Consider the following 16,325-nt stretch of genomic DNA (forward strand, 5'->3'; position numbering starts at 1 on the left):
GACCAGCCTGGTCCCATTGACAACAAACAAGGGGGTGCGCGGTCTGGGGGCGGGGCCACAGAGGGCGCGGGTTGGGGCGGGGGAATCCCGCCCCGCCCCTCCCGCACGGCGCAAACATGGCGGCGGCTGGCACCGGCCGGTGAGGCGGTACCGGGCCGGGGCTGTTGGGTGTCATGGGCGGTGACGGCGGCACCACCCCCGCGTCTCCCTGAGCGGGACGGCAGGGGGTCTTCTGTGCCAAGCCGGGCGATGGACGAGAGCAGCGAGCTGGGCGGTCTGGAGACCATGGAGACGCTCACGGAGCTGGGCGACGAGCTGACCCTGGGGGACATCGACGGTGAGTGGTGGGCGGAGGGGGGGAAGTGCGGGGGCGCGCGGGGAGGAAGGGGTTACGGCGGCGCGCGCGGGTGCACGTGCGCCCACCCCTGGCAGCCCGATCTCGCGCGGGAAGAACCGGCACGCGCGGTCGCCCCGCGGGTCCCCAGCCGTTCCAGGAGCTGAGGGTTTGAGTCCCGTCCGGCCTCTCCGCTCCGGCTGGCCGTGGGATCTGCTGTGGGGCGCCTCGTGTCCGGAAGTGAAGCGAGGGTCGTGGGGCCAGGAGCGCCGAACCGGGGGCGTCGCGGGTGCCCGGCGGGAGCGGCCTGGGGGGAGCACGCGACCGCCGCCTCCCTCGCGCGCCTACACGAGCCGCGGGAGGTCCCGCTAGCTCGCCCAGCGGCTCCGCGTCGCACCTGTCACTCGCCGCGTGGGCGGCTTTGGGATTCCGGGGGTCGGGCCCCCAGGCTTTGCTCCCTAACCCCTGATCTTCCCGGGGTTGACCCACGGCCGAGGCTCCCGGCGCTTGGGGAAACTTTGGGCAGCGAGCGGCTGCGGAAGCAAGTGGCTGATGAAGCGAGCGGGGTCGGCGGAGTGTGGACGCGTCTTTCTGGGATAGAGATTTGGGCGCTCCTGCTGTCGCGCTGCAGAGGGAGTTGAGCAGCAGGAATTTTGAGTTGTGGCCCCTCGGGGACAGACTGGGGAGCGGGTGGCCTTTGTTCCGGCGACCTTAACAGCTGAGAGGAAGAGCTGGTAGGACCCAGGGATCCTCTCTTGCAGTCCTCTCATTTTGTGACCACGGAACCCAAAGTTTGGAGAGTGTCAGCGACTTGCCCAGGGTCACCCAGCTGGTTACGGAGCATGGTTCCTGGGTCAGTGTTGGTGTCGCTACATCAAGCTTTTACCTGATGCTTGGGGGTGAGGATTCCAATAAATAGGTCAGTTGTCATAATAACAGCTCTGAATAATAGTTGGGCTCTTCTGGTATTCCAGGCCCCAGACACTTTTATATTGTTTCACTTATTTCTCACTACAATCTCTTGAAGATAGATATTCTCATTGCTCCCATTTTAGAGGTGACTGAGGCCAGGAGATGTTAATTTGTCTAAGGTCACTCACTTTAGATTGTCCAGAACCCATACTCTTAATCAGTAACTCAGGTGCATTGTGCTCTTGAGTTTACAAAGTACTTTCATATCCAAGGTCTTAACTACAGGCTTACAGGCAGGTAGGATAGTTACAATCTATACAGGTAAAGAAACCAAAACAGCAGAAGATTCTTTTCTAGGTGAAGAGAGAAATGGCAGCAGCTAATTGAAAGGGATCTGTTTCCCATTTTGCTTCTGTAACATTTCACCCCTTGGCCTGACCTTGTTTTCTGATTTTGGTCATCCGGGCAGTGTGGTAAGACCCTTAAATGAAGCCCCAGGTCTAACCACAGACTTTTCCACTGAGTGCTGCTAAATACTGAGATGTGTTGATGAAAGAGGGGAGAAAAGTTCTTGAAACTTAACAAGGGCAGCTAACATGTTTTGAGTACTTATGTGTCAGGCACTGTGTTAAGCACTCATGCATTAATGTTCTTAATCCTTAACAAGTGTCATCAGGTAGAGACTAATTGTTATACTACACTCATCCCCTTTTCATAGATCCTGAAACTGAGGCTCCGGTTAGTTCATTCACTTACCCAAGGATAGGTAGCCAGTAAGGAGTGTGTCCAAAGCTGCCTGCAAACAACCTCACACAACGAAATTCATGTGCATTTTGCATTCGTATTCTAAAATTGATTCCTATTTGTCTTAATTTGTAATGTGTTAAAGTGCCTAATGGTTAAGTATTAACCTTATCCCCATAGATTTCTGAGTAAAATGTACATTCTAGAAACTACTACAGTGATTCAGTGGCTTCACAGGGGCTCCAATTAGATTTGGGGAAAAATGGCTCCTTGTCTTCATTGGTCAACAAGTATTCAAGTGCCACCTGTGTTTTCTGAGCTATATGGGGCATGAAAAGGTAGGAAAGATAGAATTTTATGGCTTCATGGAGCTCGAGATGAGTAATAAAACCATAGGCCCGAGTATCGAACAGCCCACAATAACACAGAGCAGTAAGTAAAACTCAGCATCTAGGGAGCTTGGTAAGGTCTGGCTTACCAAGAAGACCATACCAAGGAGATGGCCCTTGACCTGGGCCTTGGAGGAAAGAAGGGTTGGGCAGGCTGAAGGCTCATGTTTTACAGATACAAATATCCCTGAATATTTCCTCATCCATCCATCCCCTCTCCAGAATGTCAGCCCCTCAGGGCAGAGCCTTCATTTTGTTTCTGTCATCTAGAACTAAATATTTCTGGAATGCCCAAATGAATCCAGGGACCTTGAGCCAGGCAGGATTCTAAGTACTTCTAGACCCAGCCCTTGGTGTTGAGTTGGATCAGGGTTGGCCAGCCCAGATGACTGGCCTAGAAAGGAGCCATTTGGGTGAGGAAGAAGAGACTCTGTGGATTTGAATACATATGCTTCCTTTGTAAGTGTGGTGGGGGAGAGAGGGTACTTGCAACCTAGAGAGCTCTAGGAGGTAGCCGTCTGGGTATGAGATGATGATACCGAGAGGGTGACAGGATGGGAATAGGAAGTGGCATTGTGCAAGATGCTGGACATGACAGGAAAGGGCCTCATTGAAAGCTTGGCCCTGAAGGCAGAGCAGAGGTGGAGTTTTAAGATTCCATTAAATCTTTGATCCTGGGAGGGTTCAGAAGCCAGCCGGAAGAGCTGGTTTGGGGGCAGTGATAAAAATTTGTCTTAAAAGGGCTGAAATTGAGGTGCCAGTAGGAAATGGGAGGCAGATACTCTGGAGAAGGTCAAAACTGGGGTTGGAGATTGAGGCATAGTCACCCATGTTGATGAATTGAGGATAGAGGTGAGAGAGGAGGATAGAACCAAAGGTCAGATCAGGTGAAGGAAGTATAATAAACTAGGGGAGATGAGCACCTTGGAAACGAGGAGCAGTTAGTGGATGATGGAGGCAGTGCGCAGAGGACAGCAGGGATGACAAGGTCATGAAAGGAGTCATGGGATTCAGCAGTTAGGAGGCCCACCTTTGACAGAGCAGTTGGATGAAGCCATCCAAGGCTAGATAACCCAGAAGGAAGTTGACAGTAGTGGGTGGGGGGCACGTAGAGGCAGCTGTTCTCTTTGTAGAAGGTCGAAGACACTTTGCAGCGAGCTGATTTAGTTTCTGTCTTTACGGATTTGCCTGTTCGGGATATTTCATATAAATGGAATCATACACTGTGTGGCTTTCTCCACTTAGCATAATGCTGAAGTTCACCCAGGTTGCAGCACAGTGTTCCCTTATGTGGATACACCATGTTTTGTTTGCCATTCATCAGTTGTTGGACCTTTAGGTTGTTTCCACTTTCTGGCTTTTATAAATGAAGCTGCTATGAAAATTTGTGTACAGATTTTTCTATGGATATGTGTTTTCTTTACTCTTTGGTAGATCCTCTACATTTTTGTTGCTGTTTGTTTTTTTCCTAGGGCTTATAAAAGCCCCATTTATTCAGTTATTTACTTTCCATGTTCCTGTAACTAAATCAGCCCTAAATCTTGTGACAAACTCAGTATGGTGGTCAGTTCCTTTTATCCCCCTTGTTGATGTCTGTTCTGGAGCTTTCCCTCTTTTTGCCCCATCTTACGGTTGTCCAGGTCTGCTGTTCACCACTTATCCTGGGACTGCCCTTAACCGTCACCCCGGGCGGTGATGTTGAAGCCCCTGTTCCCTAGTTCTTGTTTTTTTCACTCCCTTGTTTTGATGGAGCACATCCTCCAGTAGCTTCCTAAGAAAGTACCTTGAAAGTGAGTTTAGGGAAGGGCCTTTCCTCTCTGAAAACATCTTTATTCTAACCTCTCCAATTTGCTAGTTTGGGTGAGTTTAGAATTTTAGGCTGCACATGATTTTATATCAGAATTTTGAAGGCACTGCCTAGTTGTTTTCTAGCTTCTACTGTTTGAGAAATCTGATACCATTCTGATTCTTCACCCTCTGTGTGTGACATACTTTCTCTGGAAGCTTGTGGGATCTTGTCTTTATCCTTGGTGCTCTGAGTTCCATGATGATGTACACTAATGTAACCAAGCTGTCAGCACTGTCCTTGCTTGGTGGGCTCTGAAGGGCTTACGAAGTCAGATACCTGCATTCATGTGGTCCTCTTGCTGGTAGCCCATCCCACACCCTAGTCTTGGGCCTCTGCTGGCTTCTCCCAGCAGTCAGTTCCATCTTTGGCAGAGTCCTTTGACAGTACCTGGCTCTGTAAAGGTGTCTAATAAGGAAAGGAAAATTCAGAGTGTTGGGTGGGCCCCTGGCCTGGGTGTCCACATCACTGGGAAGGTTGGAGTGGTCAATCCGGTATTGGGGAGGGTGTGGCCAGCACAACACTGGGGAAGGGAGGTGAGTAGGAGGGGTGGAAACTGACTTCATGTTTCTCCAGTGAGTCATACTTCGGAAAAACTGTTCAGTGAGGTTAAGCATAGGTCTACTTTTTACCTCTGTGATACTTAAAAGCTTTGTCTTGACACTTGAATATATATCACTGTCACTAATGTTTGGGTTGAAAGAGCTGCTGTTGCTCTTAGCTTATTTATTTTCTACCAGTTTTTAGCTCCTGACCTCACCCAGTTCTGTTTCCCAGGACCCATCTGGAGTTGCTGAGACCACTGAGTCAGTCTCCTTGGGTTTCTCCTCCTTCCTGGGTCTTTTGCCCTCGCCCTTGACAAATGTTGCATTCACGCTCAGGCCTTTGGCCCAGTGTTCTTGAGTGCTGCCTATCTTTCACTGAACAGTCTTTTCTGTCATAATCATACTCAGCTGATGTCTTGGCATTTTTTTTAAAAAGTATATTTTTGCTTATATCTCAACTAGGTCTTTTTTTGCTCAACTTTGTAATTTTAAAAAGGATTTCTTGAGGGGAGGGTATAGCTCAGTGAAGGTCATGGGTTCAATCCCTAGTACCTCCATTTAAATAAATAAATAAGCCTAATTATCTCCTCCCCCACCCCCTAAAGAATAAAATAAAATAGTTGCTTAGTAAACATTAAACACATACAAACAAAGGGAAAAAAAGGGAATTCTTAAGCAACTTTATCAGATAGCATTTCTTGAATATCAGATTCTCTCTCCTGCTGGATTCTTGTCTGAACTTTATTAATGCGCACACAGATTGTTACATCTTCACTTACAGGCTGCTGTATGTTGAAAGTGGAGAAGGAATTGCCATGTAATCCAGTGTAATCCGTCTGCGGAGGGAAACACCTATCCACCTCCCTGTGGAACATTTGCATCATTTGCAGTTTTTCATTAGCATGAGTACTGTTGCCCTGAACTCAGATGAGCAAGTCATTTTGGAGTTAGTTCATTGGTACATTGTTTCCCAAAGAGGACTCTTCAAGTGAAGAGCTGGGTGACAGCTTTTACACACTGCCAACTATAGCCTTTCATTTTTAAGACTTTTCCTGTGCTATAAATTACTGTAAGGTGGGGGAGGGTATAGCTCAAGCGGTAGAGTGCATGCTTAGCAAGCGCAAGGTCCTGGGTTCAATCCCCGGTACCTCCTCTAAAAATAAATAAATAAATAACACCTAATTACATCCTCCCGCCAGAAAAAAAAAAATTACTGTGGTGATTGGGACTACTTGGAAAATATTTTAATTTTTTCAAAAATGTAATACATGCATATGACAGAATGAGAAATATAAAAAGATGTTGTGAAATGTCTTGCCCCAGCCCTGTCACTATCTGCTTAGGGCCCACAATCTCCAAGTTATTCATTTTTTCATTTCTTTCACCTCCTTCAAAACTTACTTAATGCAAATAGAAGGAAATAACAAGTATGATTTTCACCTTTGCTTTTCATTTTATTTTTCACAAATAGCTAACGTGCTGTCAGCTTTGTTCTTCTGCAGCTTACCCTTTTTTTCACTTAACAATGTATGTTAGAGAGCTCTCCAGTCCCCCTTTTCACTGCTGCATGTTTTTTCATTGCATGGATGCTCTAATTCATTCATTCACTCCCTTTTTGATGGACATTTAACGATATTTCCAGTCTTATTATTAAAAGCATGCTGTGGTAAATAGCTTTGTAAATTCCTAATTTCACACCTGTGCAGAATGCCCAGAAGTGGGGTTGCTGGGTCAGAGTGGGGATGTGGTATCTCCACTGTCAATGCTGCAAGAATCAAATGAGAGAAAACATAAAAGAAAGGGGCAGGAACTAACATTCTCTTCTGGCTCATTGTGCACTTGCAGTTGTAACAGATCCAGTCAAACTGCTGTCCCCAGTGGATGTGGCAGTTGCTCCCCCACCAGTGTGGAGGAGAGGGTCTGTCCCCCCAGCTCCCAGCCAGAGTCTGGAACTCTAGTCCTTTTATTCTGCCCGTCTCTGCTGCATGTCTGCCAGCTTAGAGCTGGCGCCACCGCAGCCCCCCAGCGTTGCACGTAGACAGACCCCTCTGTCCTGGCCTCCCACTTCCTCATTTGACTTTTCTGTACTTGCGACCACTGGAGGTTTTGAAATCACACTGTTGGCAGCCCCTGCTATGTGCCCAGCACCGTGTCAGGTTAGACCTGCAGTTGAGACCCTGATGGAGGGCCTGTTTTGGGCTGGGCTCTGGGTACAGCATGAGCAGGGTAAGCAGGGTTCCCGCCCTCATGTGGTGTTTGTGGTCCTTTACCTACATTGTCTCATCATTCACCTTTGCTTTTAATTCTTTCTCCAATTCCACGAAATGTTACAGATGAAGAAACTGAGGCCCAGACCACGCAACTAGTAAGTCATAGAATGGTGACCTCAAACCATACGAGTCCAGCTCCAAAACCCATGTACTTTTCCTCTACCTCATGCCAAATCCCTGTCTGATGTAAGTGGTCTTCAGGGTTGTGAACACCAGGTGGGGTGGTGGGCTGAGGCTAGAGAGAACCAGGATCCTCTGCTCAGTCCACATGTATTTATCAAAAATGATCTGCTCCAGGCTGAGCACTTAAAGCGGTTTCCCCTGGGTCCCACAGCACTTCTCTGAGCCTTAGTTTCTGCTGCAAGGTGGGGCTGGGGGATGTCTACACCACAAGTGCTGTAAGATTTGAGTGAGCTGAAACATGATAACATTCTCCTTGGCTATCTGAGAATAAATGAGGAACTACAAGTTGCAGGTTGACTCTTAGGACCAAGGGGCCTTTTTTAGAATACAGTTTTAGAATGTTTATTTTCTCCTTTTGAAAGGGCTTTTGTAGGTATGGGGGGCCGGGACACAAAGGAGTAGTCACAGAGTACAGGGTAAAGTGTTCCATTTTGGGACCACAAGACTCAAGGGTTAAACTTTGTTGACATGATGGAATTTTTTAATGAGTAGAGGATCCCAGAGCCTGGGCCGCAGAGTAAGGCTCTCTGGGGAACCTCTGTTTAGAAACTAATCCTAAACCATTGAAGGGCTTGGAAACTGGAAAACAGAGCTCTTTCTGCATCTCTCTGGCCTTCGGAATTGCTAATGAATACATGTCTGAATGAATCTTATCATCTGGCTTCTGTGTCTTGTCCTGTGAAACTGGTCTGTTGGGTTCGGGGTTTAGTTTGGAAAAGTGATGAAATTCTGGCTGCTGAACCAGATGTGGAACTGCCTTATTAAACCAGCGTCTGCTTCTCTCAGGCCCTCACCATCCATAGCAACAAGTGGAGGTAATGCTTCTTCTAAGTGTGAACATTCCTGTGAGGCCTTAGATTTGTACAGGTCCTTCTGATAACACTGTCATCCTAACAGCGTTGTGGGATAGGTGCTTGATTTTTATTCTCATTTTGCAGATGGAAACATGGAGACATAGAGGAAAAAAATGGTTTGCCTGAAGTTTCCCATGCTGATACAGTGGCGTCAAGAGCTGAACTTGGGCCCCTAACGTCGGCTCCCGCGCTCTTCCCCACCCTGTGGGAATGAGGTGGGAGATGCTCTGACTCGGGGAGCCTGTCTCGGAGCCCCTGTTCTGGTCAGAAGTTGTTTTTCAATTTTTAATTTAATTTTTAAAACGTGTTCATTCCAGTTCAGCGGGAGTGAGTATCCAGTGTATTCTCAGCACAGTGCTAGACTCCAGGGTATTAGAGATGAATGAAACAACCTCAAGCTTCAGGGAGCTGCCATCTGAGCAAGCAGGCAGAATACAGCAGAGGAACAAACTCCAAGTTTTTGGAGCACTACGGAAGGCAAGCAGGAATATTCTCATGGCTTCTGAGCTGAGTTGTGAAGGGTGAGTGAACAGAATGTTAGAAAGAAGAATTTAGAAAGGCAAGGTATTCATTTTAATAGAATTGAACCAAAGTTGGAAATAATTTGGCCTGTTCTGGAATTACATGAGTCACTGGGCAGAGTACAGTGTAGGACAGAGGTTCTGGAGCTTGACTGTACCTCAGAGTCCATCAGGGTACACCCCCAAAGATCCAAATTGGAAATAGAGTCTAGGAGGGGCACCTAACTACTGCGGGAGGCAGAATCGGTGTCCAGGCTGGGCAAACAGCTGTTTTGAAAGCCTTGCCCACTGTGCTCAGGTGTCGGGGTAATTTGCAGGCTACACTCTTGATAACTTGTTATCTTTCTCAGACACAATTTGGATCAAGTCTCTCTCCTGCTTCTGTGTGTTCTGTATCAGTCAGGAGTTTGGTGATAAGCAGCAGAAACTGCCCCTGGCTAGCTTGAACAGAAAATGAGGTTGTTGAAAGGATGGTGCACAGACTGATCAGAAAAGCTGGAGAGCCAGACTTGGAAAATGGGCCAGAGCCAAGGGAGGCTCAGCAGCAGAGCTCAGCTAAGGGTAACCCAGAGCGATCTGTTCAGGAGGTGATCTCTGCCTTGTCCCTGCTTCCTGGGGTCATTCCTGCAAGAGTCACGTTCCTGGTGGGAGCATGCATTCATCAGAGCTGTCTGGCAGGAAGCCTTACCACCAAGACCACCTGGTGGGAGTTCACCAAAAGGAAGATCAGGGTGCTGATGGGCGGGTCAGTCGAATGATGACAGACAAAACCGAAGTGGCAGATGTCCACTAAATTTTCCAGGCCATGGCGGTGTGGTGCCAATAAGGCCTTTCACAACTTAACTGTAAGCGACTCCGTCTCTCCACTCTGTTCCATGTGCTCTCCACTGCAGCGACTACAGGACATTTCCTGGTGCCCTGGCTTTGCTTAGACTGCCTCCTTTGCCTGCAATACCCATCCTTCTTCTAACTCATAAAACTCTCTTCCTTCTAGGCTCAGTTTTCACTGCCTGCCAGGATGGAGCAGTCCTTTCTCTGCCCTCTGACAGCCCTTTCTTTGTGAGGCACTTGTCTGTTCTCTCCCTTGTCACAGTTTATGGAGTTGGCTGGGCTTCTTTGTCTTCCCTGGGAGGTGGGAAGAGAACCATCGCTTTGGAGCCCTTGCTCTATGCTGGGTCCTGTGCAGGGCACTCAGGGTCCTGCAGCTTCCGGCACCACGGTACACAGCGTGTGCATATGCTGGGTGGCTGTTTGTAGCATGGTTTAATAACTGGCTTTTATTTTTGTCCATAGTCTTAGAGAGATTTGGGGTGTGGTAATGAATGGAAGGGGAGGTTGCTGGGCCTTTGGGATCTTTCAGTTTTGCCTGGATGCCTTAAGGATTGAAAAAGGTTGAGGTCCCTGCTCTGGAGACTGCCCCCAGGAGGAGGACAGTTGGGGTGAGGTGGCTTGTGCCTGACTTGTCAACACTCAGTCACCTGGTGTTGTGCAGCTTGAGGCTCTCAAATCACAGAGCAGAATTGTGCAGGAACAATCCTTGGAGACTTACTCTCTGTGTGTTGCTCCACTTGTAGTCTCTTGTTCCAGGGGAGGGAGAGAACAGTGTGATGCAGGGCAGGAGCAGGGAGATACAGGAGCGCCTGGGATGACACGCCTTCCCTTCCTGAGCTGGACGTGTTCCCTCTCATTTGAGAACGAGGCTCTTACTGAGCATCTGCCTAATGCCAGGCTCTGTTTGGTGACATCCATGCAATAATAGAAACAAAGCATCTGTACAGTGTGGTGGCTCAGAGCTTGAATTTAAATCCTAGCTCCACCACCTGCTGACTGGGCGTTGTTGGATAAGTTACTTAACCTCTCTGTGCCTCATTTTCCTTATGCGTGAGGTAGAGGTGATAATGACACCCAGCTCAAAGTGTTGTGGCGATTAAATGATGAATTCGCTGCAAAGTGCTTAACGTAATTGTTGACACGTAGTAAAAGCTCAGTAAATGTTTACAATACTGTACTATTTTTATTATTACTACTATTAATTGGCTTTTTTCTTCTTAATTGTTCTCAAAGTCTATTCTTGACCTCTTTCTAAGAGCAAGCATTTAAAAATAATAAATGGAATAAGATGGACAGCCTTCTAAACATGGGGGTGACAACAGATCTGGTTCCTCTACTTTAGTATTGGGTAAGGGCTGGAGGTCTGAGTTCCAGCTGGAGCACAGGGTGGGTGTGGGGTGGGGCTCTCACAAAAGTGGGGACTCTAGGTGTGGCAGCATTCTAGAGCTCAGTCACTGTGAGGTGGGGCAGCCCTAGGGGTCAGGGGGATGGGGGATTCCTGAGAGGAAGCCCCCCCAGTGTGGTTGTTGGGGTGACTTCTGGAGCAGGGTGCTTCGAAAAGAGCACGGGGCCAGGGTTGGGGTGGAGGGGACTCCTACCTCAGTCTGCTGCTCACGGACTCACCCTGCCTAAGACTACGTGCAGGTCACCCCCTCTTTGGACTTGGACTTGTTTCTTCCTGTGTAACAGTTACCACCGCCACCACTTTAAAGCACTTCTGTGCCAGGCATTGTTCTAAGTGCTGTGCACATAATAACTCATTCAAAAGAGTGCTTGAATTAGCACTCACAGGGTGATTCGAGCTGTGTACCTGAAGTGTGGATGTGCTAACAAGGTATTAAAAGCAGAAACAATGGGTGACAACACTAATGAGCTCTTTTCCAGCTTAAAAAAAAATCACATTTAAATTCTGTCTATATACACACATATACTCATACACACACTTGAGAGAAATTGCAGTAAAAATCAACAACAAAAGCTTTTTAAGCAACATATTCCAACAAGTTCCTCTTGCATCGTGCACCTTTTTTCATCCTAACATTCAGCACCTGGCCCTGGCAGGTGTTTGCACAGGGTTTCTCTGCCAGAACATGTGCTTCTTGAAGGCGTTCAGTTCTGTATCTGGCACACAGTAGGCTCGGCTGTTTGTTGAATGCACATCCTAAGGGATGTGTCTGTTTTGGTCTGTCTTTACTTGAAAAAAGAGAGATGCTGTTTAAGAAAGGAGCATCTTTTCAAGGCACAAGTTCTCATTTGGAGAATAATTTATTAATTTGAGAGGAAGTTATACTTGTGAAATACAGCCAGGCAAAAATCTCTCTCCCCTACTCCCCCGTGAGTGAGTTTCATGCATGTTACCCTGAGATGAATCTTCTTCCATTAGCATTGAACTTAATATCCGAGGTAATGAGATGGATTACATAAGTGCCCCCTCCACACGCACCTAGGTTCTCCTCACTTTACTGTCACTGGAGATCTGTCTTGCATCTTTCCTCCAAGTTGTGATGAGAGTAAATGTAAAATCCAAGCAGTGTTTGTTTTGTAGGGGAAATAGCGTGCATGGAGGAGAGACTCAGAAACTAAATACAGATATAAATTCAAATCTGAGCTCAGCCACTTTGTAGCTTATGTGGGGGGCTTGGGCAAGTAAGTTTCTGAACCTTATTTTCCTCTCTTATAAAGTAGGATAATAATACTAGCCTGGGCTTATGTAAAGTACTAAGTAGGTGTTAGTAGTACCCATTATGTTGTCCACATAGAATCAATATGAAATGGATTTAATTTCAGTCATAATCATCTCTGTACATTTAAATAAAATGTAAATATGATTTCTAATTAGAAAATACGTTTATTAGCTTTGTCACTGAGCTGTTTTTGCTTTTAAACATCAATAGTATGACTGTTGGCTTCTATTCAAAGGTTAAATTGGAATCCAACCTGGAGAGATCTCTTTTTCAAGTTATGTTAAAAAAAAAACTATGAAAGAATCAAATATCAAATACATTTTATTATGTGCTGGACATATTCCTATATATTAATATATGTCCATCAGAGTTTGGATTATTCCCGTATTTATAAGTAAAAAATCTGAGTTTCAGGGAGATTAATTAACTTTCCAAAGGCAGCACAGCAATTATGTTACTAGATTCACAGCCTGGCCTTGCTGGTTCCACAGCCAGTTCTCTCTTTTTTTTTTTTTTTAAATTTAAAGTTGAGAATCCTCATTCTGTTTGGCCTTCCAGTTAGTTCTTGGTGTAACTTTTTGAGATTCTGCTTTTCTCCTTTAATATGATTCTTTGCCACACTTCCCTCACACAGTCCCTAAGAGGTGGCCTGTTTGCTAGTGTTGATGATTTTTTAGAGCCTCATACATAACCAGGATTTTTCTTTAATCAGTTTTCAGAAGAATCTCTTCATCAGTTGAAGAAGTTTTTGTTTCAGCTATTTTGATGTTCTCCTCTCAAGTCAGAATTTAGCCCTAAGTTTTTGCTTGGAATGATTTCCTTTTTTTTAAATTGAAGTATAGTTGATTTACAGTGTTGTTAGTTTCAGGTATATAGCAAAGTGATTTAGTTATAAATGCATATATATATATTCTTTTTCAGATTCTTTTCCATTATACGTTATTACAAGATGTTGAACATAGTTTCCTGTGCTATACAGTAGGTCCTTGTTGTTTATCTGTTTTATATATAGTAGTGTATATATGTTAATCCCAAACTCCTAATTTATCCTTCCCCCCTTTCCCCTTTGGTAACCATAAGTTTGTTTTCTATGTCTATGTGAGTCTATTTCTAGTTTGCAAATATGTTCATTTGTATAATTTTTTTAGATTCCACATATAAGTGATATCATATGATATTTATCTTAATTTGACTTCACTTAATCTCTAGGTCCATCCATGTTGCTGTAAATGGCATTATTTCTTTTTTATGGCTTAGTATTCCATGGTATGTGTGTATACATATATATATATATATATATATATATATATATATATATATATATATATACACATACACACACACACACACACACACCCCCTACATCTTCTTTATCCAGTCATCTAGATGGACATTTAGATTGCTCCATGTCTTGGCTATTGTATATAGTGCTGCTATGAACATAGGGGTGCATGTATCTTTTCAAATTATAGTTCCCTCCAGATATATGCCCAGGAGTGGGGTTGCTAGATTATACAGTAATTCTATCTTTAGTTTTTTAAGGAACCTCCATGCTGTTTTCCGTAGTGGCTGCACCAAATTACATTCCCAACAGTGTAGAAGGGTTCCCTTTCTCCACACCCTCTCCAGCATTTATCATTTGTGGATTTTTTAATGATGGCCATTCTGACTGGTGTGAGGTACCTCATTGTAGTTTTGATTTGCATTTCTCTGGTAAGTAGTGATGTTGAGCATCTTTTCATGTGCCTATTGGCCATCTGTATGTCTTCCTTGGAGAAAGGTCTATTTAAGTTTTTTGTCCAATTTGATTGGGTTGTTTGTTTTTATATGCTCAGAATGATTCTTAATGAGCTCATGATGTTTGGGACCCTTGGAGGAGGCGAGCAGCCCCCTGTACAAACTAGGGTGAGCAACTGCTGAGCTGCGGGGCTCCCGATCCTAGAGCTGGACAAATTTCTATGGCTTTTCCTTCTTTAAAGGAGAAAGACCAAGTTCATTACCATGAGCTGCAGAACTTGTGATTGTGTTCCGACTACGTGCTCGCCTGGTGGCCTCCAGTGACCCATTTGCTTCAGCCACCTGCCATGCAGCTCCAGGCCTCCAAGCCTTGGCTTAAGAGATTCCCTGGGCCTGGAATGCACCTTGCATCCTGATCAGCCTTCAGTCCAGCTTCATCAGAAAGGTGCTTGACCTGCTGGAGTCACAGAGGAGGAGGTCCCCTGTGTCCTCCTTGTCTGCTGTGACAATCACCACAGCCATATTGTGTCACTTTCACTAACTCCTTGAGGTGAAGGGTGTTTTGTCATCTCTGTGGGCTGGCACACAGTGGATGTTCAACATATTTAAAACCTTTTGCATTTACTTAACCTGCTTCACCAAAAGTGGAAGCTCTGTAGAAATTGCATAGATTTATCTAGATTTTCCAGGATAACCCAACTTTTGAAAATATTTGTCCCATAGTGAAGTGGTGTCCCTTCCAGTTTTGGTTCAGAAAGCATGTTTCTATAGATTGCATGAAAGTTGCATTTGAGTGCATCTCAGTGAATCAATGCCAGCTTTTCTAACAGCCAGAATCCTTTATGCCTGTTGTGGTACCTGGGAGTGGAAGATTTTGTATATGCACTTGTAGAACACAAGATATAAGAAAAGCATTAAAAAATATATCTTACTGTATGTAATGTGGCAAAATAAAAAATTTTAAAGTTAAAAACATACTTTTTTATTAATATATCATTAGCACATGTCAAAGATTTATTAACATTATTGAGAAAACCAGCAGGATAACAAAGCTAGATCCAAGGAGGATGCAAGAAACTGATACTTATGTGGTAGAAAAGGAATAACATTGCAAATTTAGATGCATAACTGGTTAATGTCCTACAGGGCAATAAAAACAAAGCTTTCAAAGTTATCTTTTTTACCAGACAGAAATCATTTGCAACTTGTTAATTTTCTACAGATGAACATCAAATTTTATAGAATGTGCACTTATCAGTAGTAAATATGAAGTCAAATAAGTTTATGTTTCCGTAGAGCATCAGATGACCTTGAGGTAGGCAGGTTAGAGAGTGCTCTGGTATGACTTTAAAGAGACACAGTACTTTTTACTCCTTATTTTCAAATTTTGGGTTTTTTTTTTAGCAAATAATTATCACAGTTGGGTTCAAGAGCTAAAAGATGGCTGGATCTGAGGTGGAAAAGAGTCCTTGGTGAAAGTAATTATAAGTCGTTTTGAAATGGAATTGTGCAATTAAGGAAGAGGGTGGTAACCAGCGGAAAGGGTGAGGCAAGATCACCTTCCCCACCCCCAAAGGCAGGTGGTGGGTACTTTTCCGGGCGGATGATGAGCTAAGGTGAGTGAGAAGTGAAATCCCTTGGAGTAGGAGGGAGCAATTGGTAGGAAACTATGAAGCTGGTGTTTAAGAAATTTGATTTGCTTTGAAAGTCTGTTAGACCAACAAGGTACTCAAAGAAGACGACTGTCACTGGGTTGGAGGCTGCAGTTGAAATCAAGGCAGGGTGTGGACGTAGAGCAAAGAGTTAACTGTGATACTGGAAGGAGAACTGCCAGAAATTCATAGTGAACTCATGGCAGAGGGAAGCGGAAGAATGAGCAATTGAAGGTAGTGCTGAAGATCGCTCTCTTGATTGAAACACAAGAGCTGGTTCAGGTCCCCTGCATGTTGGATCAGAGAAGCTGTAAGCAGATAAATCAGGGGGTCCCTAAGAAATAGAACCAGGAATGGCTTTCTTGACATGAGAAGCCATTTTGGCCTAAGCCATTTTGTGATCTAAGCCTGACTGCAATGCTTGCCCTTGAACAGGTCTTAGTAATTAATGATCTTGAGGGACAGAGGAATGCAGGCACAGAGAAAAGGCAAACAGGATTGCAGTGATAAAGCAGAGCCCTAGTGCCTCCTCAAGGGATATACATAATAGTAGATCTTCGAGTTCTGCTGGAACTAAGGACCCTTGCCCCAGTTCTATGCTGAATTCTCCTCTGCTCAAGCGCCCTCATGAATAGGCACGTACCTTTAGCTTAAAACTCCCCAAATTTTGCTGTTCAGGAAGAGGTTACTTTGGGAAAGATCCTTACTTGCTGCAAGTAATAATAAATCCTTCTGTCTCCTACTCTGGCTTGGTTGTATCTTGTGGCTGGACACCCAATAAAAAGCAAACCCAGTTTTCGGGTAACGAAGCCAGGACTGGCCA

At 45.1% G+C, this 16,325-nt stretch overlaps 1 protein-coding gene across 1 annotated transcript in view; it reads left to right on the top strand.

Annotated features, from left to right (window-relative positions):
* The first annotated feature begins 78 nt into the window (after positions 1–78).
* SREBF2 (sterol regulatory element binding transcription factor 2) overlaps positions 79–16,325 on the top strand; it is a 54,667-nt gene continuing 38,420 nt past the window's right edge. The window contains exon 1 of the mRNA XM_006207136.3: positions 79–337. Within this exon, the coding sequence (XP_006207198.2) occupies positions 250–337 (88 nt within the window). The 5' untranslated portion in view covers positions 79–249. The remainder of the gene's footprint in view (positions 338–16,325) is intronic.

The sequence above is a fragment of the Vicugna pacos genome, chromosome 12 (assembly GCF_048564905.1).
Source record: "Vicugna pacos chromosome 12, VicPac4, whole genome shotgun sequence".
In the NCBI taxonomy this organism is placed as follows: domain Eukaryota; kingdom Metazoa; phylum Chordata; class Mammalia; order Artiodactyla; family Camelidae; genus Vicugna; species Vicugna pacos.